The 13,432-nt window shown below is 44.5% G+C and overlaps 1 protein-coding gene across 1 annotated transcript in view; it reads left to right on the forward strand.

Annotated features, from left to right (window-relative positions):
• The first annotated feature begins 6,866 nt into the window (after positions 1 to 6,866).
• Positions 6,867 to 13,432, forward strand: part of LOC111141832 (isthmin 1) — a 73,481-nt gene continuing 66,915 nt past the window's right edge. Inside the window, exon 1 of the mRNA XM_022494664.1 lies at positions 6,867 to 7,004. Within this exon, the coding sequence (XP_022350372.1) occupies positions 6,867 to 7,004 (138 nt within the window). The remainder of the gene's footprint in view (positions 7,005 to 13,432) is intronic.

Genomic DNA, 13,432 nt, shown 5'->3' on the forward strand with positions numbered 1-13,432 from the left:
TATTATATAATAATATATTTAATAATTTAATATGTTAATTTTTATATAACTTTAATTTATATTAATATAATAATTAATTAATATAAATATATTAAATTTATATATTATATGTTTATATTAAATTTATATATATAAATTTATTTTTTTAAGATTTTATTTATTTATATATATAAATTTAATATACTTATTTAAATAAACATTTACTTAATATTTTAAATTATTAAATATATTATTATATATAATATATAATATTATATATAATGTATATATTAAATATAAATATTAAATACACACACACATACACACACACACCTCCTTATAATAATGAAGCCCTTTTCTCTTCCAGGTGTAGCATGTCCCTGAGATTTTATTTTACCTCCCGGAATTTGCGCAGAAATAATTATAGCAAAGCAAAGGCAATAAACGGGTCTTTTTAAAACACAGATGAGAGCTACAAGGGCTCACTATTTTGCGGAAGATGTCAGTGGGCAGGCAGGACCTCATATTTTAATAGCACACTAGAAATGAAGTAAAGGACTGACCCTGCCACATAAGAAAGAACCATCATAAACCTTTTCAAAAAGCCAATCCAATCTCCCCACTGCTCTAGCTCATGCCTGGGAAGGACAGCCCTCACTCGGGAATGCAGTTTCTGGGCTTCCTCAAAAGGTCATGCACTCAGTAGTCTCAGGTTCTTTGTACATTTAGGGGCTCTTGGGGTGAAGTAGAGAGCGCCACAAGAATACCCTCAGTCTTCACATGTTTTGCATGCGTGTGTGTGTGTGTTGGAGCATCTGGAAGCAGAATGTCGCCAGAGGTCCAGGTGTCCCATAAGCCTAGCTGTTGCTTCAGGGAGTGGAGGTCCTGGGGGTCTCTCTGAGCCTCTAAGGGTGGTGATTTTCTCACTTTTTGAGCACTGTGACCCCTTGATAGTTCAAAGGACTCTAATGGAACAACACTTTGCGCTTTTTGTTTGTTTGTGTTTCCTTGAGGGCTTAGGGTTTACCTCAGAGCCTTTCAGCTAGTTACAAGTTTCAGCAGTTTTCTAAAAGTTACATCCATTGAACAAATATTTATCTAGCATCTCTGATGTAAATTGGGAAGTGAGTGACACAGAGAAGCTCTCTGCCCTCATGGACATAATATGGTGTCCTTCATCTAAGAGAGAGAGAGACCTGGGACTACTCACCTTGCCCTGCTGTGGAAGTGATCGTTGAACTTCACAACATCCCTAGAGCAGCTATTCTCAGCTCCAAATTACAGATGAGGGAAACTGAGACTCAGGGAAATATAATAACTTACCCAAGAGGTTACACGGCTGGTTAGTAGAATCCATCTGCCCCCACCTTGCTGTGATTCCTTCATCTACAGCACCTGAGAGGAGGTGGTGAGATGTGCCAATCTCTCATAACAGGGATTGGCAAACCAAATCATGTGGTCCAGCTGTCTGTTGTGTGCACCAAGTTTCACGAAAACACAGCCACACCCATTTGTTCACGGACCTTCTTTGGCTGCTCTCCTACTACAACAGGAGGTTTGAGTAGTTGCAACAGAAACCGTATAGCCCACAAAGTTTGTTATCTAGCCCTTGAAAGGAATGATTTGTCCCCCACCCCTTTATTAGTGAAGGCAGTAAAAACTCCTGTAACAAACCCCCAAATTTTAGTGGTTTAACACATTTTTTCAAGTTTATTTTTCAGTCACATAAAAGCCCAGCCAGGGTGTTCTGGGCATTGTCAGGGGTGGGCTAAGGGCTCTGCTCCAGGGATCCAGGCTGATCATTATTCTAAGATCATCCTGGGCAGACACATTCAGCCAGCAGGCCAGGAAAAAGAGAAAGGATCATGCATAGGAGACTTCTATGGGCTAAACATGGAAGAGGCACACAACACTTCCACATTCTATTGGCCAGAATTCAGTCATGTGACTGAATCTGAGTCCAGAGGATAGTGGGAAATGTAGTCTACTGGTATATCTGAAAAGAAACAATTTTGGTGAACACCTATTAGCTTCCACTGCAATCCATAAATGCTGATCATTTTTACGCCCAGTAAGTCTCTGGTTTTGACTTCTCTCAGTATGCATGTGTTTCATTTCTTTTTAATTGAGCCCTTACCTTTCTGAGCTACAAACTGAAAGATGTAAAGTGCCAGTGAAATGATACGATGTCATGGATTTGCTTCAGAATAATCTGAGAGGGAGGAAGTACATGAAAATATAAAATGAAATAAGATTGGCCATGAGTTTTGTTGAAGTGGGGTTCTGGGTATGCAAGAATTCATTGTATTATTCTTTTTACTCTTGTATATATTTAAATTTTTCCCTAAGAAAAACATTCTTTTTAAGATTACTAATACAAGAGGCGCCTGGGTGGCTCAGTCCTTAAGTGTCTGCCTTTGGCTCCGGTCATGATCCCAGGGTCCTGGGATCGAGCCCCGAATCGGGTTCCCTGCTCTGTGGGAAGCCTGCATCTCCCGTTCCCACTCCCCCCAGCTTGTGTTCCCTCTCTCGCTGTCTCTCTCTCTGATCTAAATAAATATATCTTTAAAAAAAAAATTACTAATACAACTCTTTGCTGTCTTGCAACAGTTTTCAGTAAGAAAAAAAAGGAACAACAATAAAATCCTGTCACAATAGACCACAAGATTCTCTTCAACAATATTTGCAAGGTGTTCTGGCTTGTTGTTGATTTCTCTTATTTTCTCCAAATATTCCAGTCAAATAAGCTTGTCTGCAAAAGAAACAGACCAATACAAGATGAAATCTATGAGAAAGTAGTACAATCAAAAGACAGAAGAGTTCATATTTATAGGTCAGCCCCCTATAGTAGGAATACTTTAAGGAGAGCGAACTTATTAAGTAAGGTCTATATAAAGACCACGTTTATTACAGTCATTAAATGAACACTGGTGGAGCAACTACTCCATGCAAAGCATTATGCTCAGGTCTAGAAAGATAATGATGATGAGACAGATGTCCTTGTCTTGCAGCTAATACAAGCTACTATAGCAAACATCCCTAAGTCACAATGGTTTTGAACAACAAAGTTTTATTTCTCATTATGCATAGTTAAATGCAGACACCTTTGGTCCCATACCTCCCTTTTGAGCAGTAACTCAGAGATTTGGGCTCCTTCCACCTAGAGTCCTTTTTTTATGTAGAAAGGAAAAATAGAGTATATATAGACATTCTAGGGCCAGACCTGGAACTACCAGAGCTCTTCACAGCCCACCTGGACCCAATGTTGCTTGAACATGTTCTCTGTGAACCCAGAAAGAAAACTGTATGCTGGAAGTGGGGAGGGGACATGTGCTCTGAAATGTTCTACCACAGATGGTGATCCAGGTCTGGTGAGAAAACAGATATGCAAACAGACACATTCTACTAGGGCAAAGTAGATCAATAATAAAGGTATTGGGTATCTCGGTCGGTTAAGCAGCCAAATCCTGATTTCGGCTCAGGTCATGATCTCAGGGTTGTGAGATGAGGCCGGGAGTTGGGCTCATGTTCAGCGCAGTCTGCTTCAGATTCTCTCTCCCTCTCCATCTGCCCCTCCCCCCACTCACACTCTTGCGCTCTCTCTCAAATAAAGAAAATCTATTATAATAGTAATAATAATAATAACAACAAGGTATGAATAAATTGTTCTGAGAACTCTGAAAAAGGAGGTAGGATTTTTTAAAACTTTCATTAGCAATTGGTCCAATTCCATAAATGTGCTTGCAACCAAATTTGTTTTGGCTATTAAATTTGTAATTCCTTTTCCACAAAAATTATAATCCAGTTTTCCCTAACCCCTAAAATGCAGCCTGGCTTGGCAACTTTAGTCACAGAGTATGGACTTTCATCAATACTGGTTATGTGCCATTACTAGAACATAAACTCACCTGGAATTTGGATCTCACAGCGTGAAAGGATTTTAATAGGATTCATTCATACATTTGTTCAACATTTTATAAAGACTTCTGTCCCCAAAATTCAATTTACAATTTTTACAACATTTCACAAAGGCTTTGATCTCCAACTCGCCCTTTACACGTTTACAAGAATGTACACTCACTGCAAGGATTTCTTTCCAGAATTTTTTTAAAAGTTATTTTTCCTTAGGATCCAAAAATGTTAATTTTAGATGAGAGGAGAGGCAATTGAGGCTCACATGTGGGGACTGTATGTGATGGAAATACAGGACACAGCAGCCTGGATTCTAATTTAGACCAGCCTGCCTCAGGCAATAGGAAAGTCATTTGTCCCTGTGCGCCCACATCATATAATCTGGCACAACTGGGGTGTAGAGCCAGGCTTAAACTCTCTCTGCCTTCAGGATTCTAGTTTGCCATCTTAATTTATATATTTCATCATTGTGCTGATTCTCCCGCCCTCCACCCCTTTCCAAGTGACTCTAATTAGAAAACACACAGGAGGATCCTTGTGGGGTCTGAAAACTGCTGGGATCCCCTCTTTGATCTCCCATCTGAACTGCGGACGGTCTATTGTTTCAAATTCTCCCCCAGCGCTCTCACTGACAATTATTTGACATTTCAGAGCCCAGAGATTTCAATGAGATGCCTGACAGGACTGGCCGCCTAAAAATCCAAAGCAAGCACTCCCTCCAAACATCTCCCCTTTCTCCCCCCTGCAACCCTTCCCCAAAGTACTGAAAAGGGAAAGATACCGAGTGCTTTATTAAAAAAGCTGCCAATTCATTAATAAAATGCTAGGGCTGGTTAGAATTTTGAAAATGCTCACAGCATCTCCTAAGCGGCAACTAGCCTCAGCCCTTCCTTCCCCGGACACAGATTAAAACTCAACCATTACACCCTATCTTGACCACTGCTATTTAAATTCTGCAAAATGTCACGGTGACCTGAGGAACTTTTGGACTGATGAAGGGTTTCTCGTCTTAATTTGGGTAAGACTCCGCTGACGTGCCTTGCGTAAAGATGTGAAGTCGGAAGGTAGTTGACTTTAGAATCTTAAGTTTGTAGGGCGGAGAGAAAGGCAGAAACAGGACTCGGGGCGTGCAGGAGAAAAAAGTTTATTTAATTTTGGTCACCTAAGCTAGACTCGGGAGGATCAGCCCCAGGGCACCGGAGCCTCAAAAACGAGGTGGGTTTGGAAATTTGCGAAACCGACGCGTGCGAATGCCTAGGCGGAGGGCTCCGCACACTGGGAGGCACCGGCTGGGCGGGCACAGGGAAGGAGGGAAGGAGGAAACCCGGTAGGAGGCGGGGGAAGCGCAGTATAAAAGGCCCCAGCCGTGCATTGCGCTCGCCACTCTGAGCCACTCGGGAAGGCGGGAGCCAGACCCTGATCGAAAGGGAGGGAAAAGCGCGCTGCCACTGCGGTTATCCGAACCTGCCACCGGACCCAACTTCGATCTCGCATCCGAGGCTAGGACTCCGCGCCCTCTGCTCAACCCCGGAGCCCTTCCACTCGCCCAAGGCCCCCAGCAAGGCATGAGCGGCGCGCGGGAGCCCGAGGCTGCAGCGCGGTCATGAGGCGGTGGCCCAGGAGCGGCGGCTGTGAGACGGCAGCCCCTAGGTCCCCTCCGGGAGCAGCGCCTCCGGGATGAGCCCCTCGACGCGCGACTGCCTGAGCTGAGATTGACCCCTAGTGCCCCAACTACGTCCTGCGCGCCTGAGCCGCGGGCTCCCGGCTCCAGAAGCTTCCAGCCGAGCCACCTGCGCGCTCGACCGGACTCACACCCACGCCTCACTTCCCAAGCTCTACCCGGCGCCGCGGGCGCGTGAACAGAGCTGCTCAGGGAGTTGCGGCCCCCAGTCCAGGACCAAGTGTCAAGACCCTTCTGGAACGACACTTTGTTATTCCCCTTGTATACACGCACGGCAGTTTCGGCAAGAGGCGCACAGTGGCAGACACCTGGCTTGTCCTTCACCCTCTCGGTTCTCCATCACCACAACTCCTAACTCCACTTTGTCAATAAAGATTTCCAAACTCGCCCAGGCACCCCACCCACCCACAGCCCCGAGCCTCAGTACGCACAAGGTCTGCCCTCGCCCGCTACAGCGACCTCGGCAGCAGTGCGCGCACTTGGCGCAGCCCGGCAGGCGGACGCCAACCCCGGAGGGGCGCCCGGGTCACCTCCAAACAGTGACAGCCCCTGTGCACGCGGGGCTCCCATCTGGAGTCGGCTCACCCTAGGACTCGGCGGCTGGGCGGCGCGGCCCGCGGCCCGAAGGAGCACGGGGAGGAGGGGAGGTGGCTCGTCGGGTGAGTGGCTCCGGGCGGCAAGGGCGGGGGAGCCAAGCGTGGAGGTAACTCCGGGCCGCCACTGAAGCCCTCCTCCTCATTCTCCTCCTCCTCCTCCTTCTCCTCCTCCTCCTCCTCCCCGCGCTCCTCTGGCGGCCGCTCCCGCTCCAGCTGCGGCGCCGCGGCCACATCTGGGGCGCCCATGTGCGCTCGGGGGCTCGGCTGCGCCCGCCCCGCCGCCGCCCCCGCTGCCCCCGCTGCCCCCTGCCCGCAGGGTGGTCCCTGGCCCGGCCAGGGTCCCGGGCTGCCCCCAGTCCCAGCCGCCACCGCCGCCGCCGCCGGGGAGCGCCGGGGTTTGCTCCGCAGCCGGCTTGGACGCCCCCGGCCCCGCGGTGGCTCCGCCGTGGTGCGGCGGCGGCGGCGGCGGCGGCGGTGGCGGTGGCGGTGGCTCCTGCTCCCCCGGCCCGGCGCGCCCCGCTGAGCCCAGCGCCAGCCCCGCGGGCCCGGGGAGCGGGGCCCCGGCAGGGGCCGAGGCGGGAGCCGCGCTGCCGGGCTCCCGGGCTCCAACTCCTCCTCCCCCGGCGCCGCCGCCGCCGCCGCCGCCGCAGCCTCCTCCGCCCGCCGCGCCGGGTCCTAAAGCCGCGCGCCTCAAGAGGATGGTGCGCCTGGCGGCGGAGCTGCTGCTGCTGCTGGGGCTGCTGCTGCTCACGCTGCACATCACGGTGCTGCGCGGTTCGGGAGCCGCCGACGGGCCGGACGCGGCCGCGGGCAACGCCAGCCGGACCCAGCTGCAGGTGAGTGCGCCGCCAGAGAGGGGCGCGCGTGGCTGCGGGGCCCCGGGTGGCTGGGTGCTGAGTTAGCACCCGCTGCATGCGTGGAGGCGGGTCTCCCGCCTCACCAAAGAGCAAATGTTTGGGCAGCAGCCGGGCGGGGGCAACCTGTCTTAGGCAGAGGCAGAGCGGGGGTAAGTGCCTGGAGGCTGAACCCTGCGTCGAAGTCTGGCAGACGCTCTCCTTCAGGTCTGTCACAGGTCGGGTACCTGGGGGGGCGGGGGCGAGGCTTGGGATGCGCAGAGGAGGTGTGGAGTGTGTGTGTGTGTTGGCCTTAGGGTGCTGCCAGTCTCTGGTTGCCCTTTAGAGGCTGAGTAATGTTACTCTGGGGGAGAGGGGACGACAGGGTTGGAGAGACTTTAACTAAGGGTAATATCCGCAACCTAGGTATGAGAGGAAGAACCTCCGTGAGTCCGCCCTTTGGGAAAGTAACGCCAAAGATCAGGAAATAATTTCCCGAGGAGAATGGCCAGACACTCTCTGTGCGCCCAGGCAGTCCGCGTGCCTCCCGTGTATGTCCCCAGCCTTTCAGAGGGCGCGGAGTCAAGCCACCTGTCGTGCTTGGGGCCGGGTCACCTGGGGTTTTAAACCTCTGGTAAAGCCTTCCAGCGTTCTGCTCCTGTTGAGGGTCGCTTTAGGAACGGGATTCTGATGATCGGTTCAGCTCCAAGGAGGGGCGACGGTGGAGGAGGTGGGGGTCGCCTTTAGGGAGGGGATAAGGGGCTTCAGACACAAGGTCAATTATCGCTTCCGAATGAAGGATTGCTCAGGTAGGAATTTACTGCCGCTGTCTTGGAAGACGCTTTTCCTTGAGTCTAAGGGTGTTAGCAGCTGTCAACTTGGAGCATGGGTAGAAGTCAAAAAGGATTTTCCTAGGAAGCACTGGGAATTTTCTGACTCCTAAAAATCTCTTCCTCAAACCAGCCTCTCTAAAACTCTTTACTCGGCAATGTCCAGATAAGTATTATTAATTGTTCCCAAGGGGCTTTACAATCATTGCCCCAACTAATTCCTTTTTTTTTACATTTTGTGTAATTTTTGTGAAGAGTTCTGTTAGAGAGAGAATTCACTTAAATAGTTCCATAGTGCTTACTGTGTGCCACTGCATTAAGCACTTTACAGAATTTCATTGATTTAACGAAGTTCTATACTGTTAATATGCCCCCTTTATAGATGCAAAAACTGAGGCACAAAAGAGATTAGGAAATTTGCCAACATTCATACACTCCAAACTCTTAATTATACCAAGTTTTCTCTCTGCCAGGGTGTCATAGACTAAAGCAAGGTGATCCTTGCATGCAAATGCCAAACCAGGAGTGGAAAAATATACACCCCAGAGCTTGCAGTTCTTTTAAATTTGGGACATTTCTGAAAATGTCAATTCCCGTGGGCCAACAGGTACAATGACAGGCTGATAGGATTCCTCTGGGGAGACTGAAGGGAAGATACTCCCATTCTTTAGACTATGGTACATCTAGCAGTCTAACACTGTAGACCTCATTCTTAATATCTTCAAGATTTCTGGAAGTCATATTTTATACATGATGCTTTCTTTCCTCATGGGCTCATGAAAAGCTGTAAAAATGGTGTTCTATGGAAAAGTAAATCTGGCAGATTTCTTTATGAGGTGTTTGCTATCATTAGAATAACCTGGGGTTGGCCTTTTCTGCCTGAACAGTAAGGTAATGAGAGAAGCAGCTGGTGGAAGTGGCAACTGCAAAGGGGAAGTGGATTAAATTCTCAAAAGGGCTTTTGGCTGAAGAACTTCCCCAAGAGGGCAAAAGAAATGGGGGATCTAGAAGGAGTAATGGTCCTAGGAATATCTTGGGTCCCAAGGAGCTGATAATCCCCCAGTTTCAGCTTATCTTGTAATACTGTTTGGTTATTTGGTCTACTCTATGCACTGATCCAGGCAGAATGATGAGTTTAACAGTTTGGTTCATAACTTTATTCTCTTTTGTAATTTGTTATTATAAAAGTTTTATATTCTTCCTAACTAAAGTTATTTCTTTGGCTCTCCAAAGATATTACGATTCAAATGGAGAAAGAGAGTATGTTCCACCAAGTGAGAAGGTCTGCAAAAGACATTTATTAGTATGTTGTTTTCAGCCCCGGAAATGGAATTCACTACTAGCAGGTGCACTTAAAAACAAAACTGGGGACACTATATTCTTTCTGTTTATTGGGCATTTTTTTTAAGATTTTATTTATTTATTTGACAGACAGAGATCACAAGTGGGCAGAGAGACAGGCAGGGAGAGAGGAGGAAGCAGGCTCGCCGCCGAGCAGAGAGCCCAACGTGGGGCTCGATTCCAGGACCCTGGGATCATGACCTGAGCCGAAGGCAGAGGCTTAACCCACTGAGCCACCCAGGCTCCCCTTATTGGGCATTTCTAACCCATCTTAAGTTCCATTTGAGTTTGTTGGCTCTGGGATATTTTATTTAATTTTAATTTTATTTTATTTTGGCTCTGTGATATTTTAAGTTGCTAAACTCATTCTTCGTAACCTGAAAGTTAACCAATCCTTATACTACCTTATTTTTTTGTTATTACCGCTTAAAATATTCTAAAATACAAGGTTGCAGTTAGAAATGCACAATGGTTGGTTTATTTACCCAACAGTAGGGTATTTGGGATCTTTTAAAAAAGAGATACTCTCTTATTTAAGATCTGGTGGTTTGGACATATCAAGGACACCCAATAAAATAGTAGTAAGAATAACAACAATAATAGCTAAGATTTCTCAAGTGTCTTTTATGTGTCAGGCACTGTTCTTAACACTTTATGTATATCAACAAAAGTCTTGTGAATCAGGCACTATCGCTATCCCAGATTCAAATGAAAACATTGATGTTAGGTAACTTGTCCAAGGGTGCACAGCTAGAAACTGCTTAATTTGTTTTTGTTACTTTATAGTGAAAAATCTTTGAAGGTATTTGTATTCCAAGTTCTTAGCAAAGTCTTCATGCTGGCTGTAAGACAGAGAAAGCCTTTCAACAATTTAAATTTTCAAACACATCTTGACAGTCTTATTGTGTTAAATAGGAATATACATATTTATATATATACACATACATCGATAACGTTATATATACATACACACACATATATATATAAACATGATCTAACACAATTTGGGGGGTAGTTTCAACATACTAGAGGATACATTTTTTTTTAGCTCTGTGACTATCCCCATACTGTAGGTACGCTGTTAGGAGGTGGCAGTAAAATGCTTTGAGCATGCAATAATGTGGCTCATGAAAACAATGTCAGTCTGCGTACTGCTTTCAGTATTTTAAAATATCTTACAAGAAATTGTCCAGTTGTCTGCAACAGCTGCATAAAAATGCACAAAAAACTTTAACTTTTTTCACTTTTGAATAAAATCTTATCTCCTCATTGAAATGAGTGTCTCATGTTAATCAGAAACTCAGATTAGTTCTTTCATGTCTTTAATTGATAATAGTAATAAAATAATTACATATAATGAAAGCAGTCTGGAAGATAGAGCATTCTAAAATATAGAATCCACAGCAATAATAATTATTATTATACCTCTTTTACTTGAAATTCAGATGGCCGCCTCTCTACTAATCTCAGTCAGATTTAAAACCATGAATTTCTAGGGGCGCCTGGGTGGCTCAGTGAGTTAAGCCTCTGCCTTCAGCTCAGGTCATGATCCCAGGGTCCTAGGATCTAGCCGCGCATCGGGCTCTCTGCTCAGCAGGGAGCCTGCTTCCTCCTCTCTCTCTCTCTCTCTCTCTCTCTCTGCCTGCCTCTCTGCCTACTTGTGATCTCTGTCTGTCAAATAAATAAATAAAATCTTAAAAAAAAAAGAAAACCATGAATTTCTACCAATTTTAAATAATAAAGCTAGCATTTATTAAGACAGTGAGATAGAAGCAAGTATTATAAACCACAAAATTGATATTTTTATAATACCATTATGGCAAACCGAGCTCTGAAATGTAACTAAATATCTTTGTTCTCTGTCTCCTAACTACCATCTTTAAGAACTTTCTTCCTTTATCCCTCTACTTGCCTTCAATAAAACAGCTTAGCTTCTCACTGCTTTTTTTTTTAAGATTTTATTTATTTGACAGAGATCACAAGCAGGCAGAGAAGCAGGCAGAGAGAGGGGGAGAAGCAGGCTCCCTGCTTCCCTGGGATCAGGGCCCGAGCCAAAGGCAGAGGCTTTAACCCACTGAGGCACCCAGGCGCCCCTATACTCACTGCTTCTGATGCAAGAGGTCACCTGAGCTATTTATAGCAGTAGAAGCAAAAGGAACATTTATTTGTACTTAATACAAGTAAGTTTCCTTGCAATGGTTCTGTAGGATTGACAGTTTTTCTATAGCCTTTTCATAGATGAGGAAATTGAGGCCTAGAGAGATTTGTGTAACTTGCCCAAGGCCACGCCGCTGTGGTGAGCAGGGCCAGGATTCAGACGCAGGCAGGTGGATTGTGGAGCCCAAGTTCCTTTTCCAGTTCCTCAGCAGGACTCCCAGCTCTGATTCAGGTCAACAAGCATTGTCTTTCTTGTTTTGTGACTTGCCTGCCCATATTCCAACCATGTTATTTGCTCTTATCCCTGGAATTCTTTATAAACTATGGATGACTGTCCCACTTAGCTATTATACATAACAAACCACCCCAATATGTAGTAGCTAAAAACGAGCATTATTTTATTAGTTCATCAGTTTGTGTGTCAGCAACTTGCTCTGGGCTCAGCGGGGTAGTTCTGCTGAACTCACCCAGAATTATAGCTGTGGCTGTAGCCTTGTGTTGGCTTGACATGAGCTTGATAGTCCAAGATGATGTCACTCATATGTCTGATGATTGATGCTGGCTGTCATCTAGGCTCTCTCTCAGGTCTTTCATCTTCAAGGAAACTAGCTTTCATGGCTTTAAATGGTGGTCTTAGAGCCACAAGAGAGTAAAAGCAGAAATTACAAGACCTCTTGATGAACTTGTACAACTTCATCTACATTCTGTTGGCCAAACAAATCAATGGGTTAGTTCAGAGTCTAGGGGACGGGAAATAGACTCTTCTTGACTGGAAGACCAACAAAGTAACATTGTAAAGGAGCATGTGTACGGGGTTGGGAGGAATTATTGTGGCCATCTTTTGCAAAATCTCTACCATATTGATCTTTTGTCTCATAGGGTTTGTAAATGTTTAGACTAATCTTGCACTCATCTTCTATTATTGTTTCCGCTGCCTTTGGCCATGCAAAAACTTTCTGTTTTAAATGTAAGCAACTCTGAATCATCTCCCCTATGACTTTTGGTTTTCTTGCCTTACTTAAGAAAGAGTTCCTCAAATAAAGATTGTCAAAATATTTAAACAGATTTTGTTCTAACAGTTTTATAAATTTTATTGTTGTCGATGCTGCTGTTGTTTAGAACTACAATCTACTTTGGTGTTATTTGTGGGTTTAAGTTCTATTTATTTATTTATTGTGGGTTTAAGGTTTAAGATAAAGATATAGCTCTGGGTTTTTGTCCAAATGAATAGCCACTTCTTGTCCTATCATACCTAGGTTTGATTGCTATTTTGATAAGGTTTTATTTCTTATTGTTATAGTTTCCAATTTGTTAGTTCTGGAATCTAGGAAAGCTATAGAAGTATATACTTAGTTTTCCTGGTGTGTGTATGAAAACTAGAAGTATCCATTTCAATACTCATCAATATTCATCATGGGATGAGTTGAAAATCTTCATTTTTTTTTCACCTTAGCACTTTAAATAAGATTATGAGATGGTTAAAATTCATTCATAAAACCCTTTTGGCCTTGTTACCTCATTGCTTGAGCTCTCTGATTAACATTCCATGTTATTCCATGGTCAGTAGTCTATTCAAATAATGTAACTTTTCTTTAATCAATTTTGATAAATTCCATTTTCCAGAATATCATATATTTTTACATACTGATAAATTAGACTTTCTCAGTATAAAGTTTGTACATAGTACAAACATATTTTGCAAATATTTCATGACTGTATATTTTATGCTGTACAATCTTACATCTCTTTGTAAGACCTATCAGATTAAGATTGTTAATTATATTATGAAAACCCTCCAACTCTTGATTTATTTTCTAGTTATCTGCTGATTCCTCAAGGAAATTAATTTCATTTTTATCTTACTGTTGTGGATTTGTCTATTTCTCATAATCCCATTAATTTTTGCTTTACTTGTTTAGAATCCATGATGTTGGGACATAAAATATCCTTTCTGGTGGTTATATTTTATCAAGATGAAATTCCTTATTTATTGTTTTACTGGTTTTTGTCTTGAATACCTTTTTTGTTTGATATTAACGTTACAACTCTTTTTTTTTTCCTCCTGGGATTTGTTGAGTGTCTTTTAAATATCTCTCTTATTAA

Source organism: Enhydra lutris, unplaced genomic scaffold (assembly GCF_002288905.1).
Source record: "Enhydra lutris kenyoni isolate GAN:26980312 unplaced genomic scaffold, ASM228890v2 scaffoldscaffold6, whole genome shotgun sequence".
NCBI classification, from domain to species: Eukaryota; Metazoa; Chordata; class Mammalia; order Carnivora; family Mustelidae; genus Enhydra; species Enhydra lutris.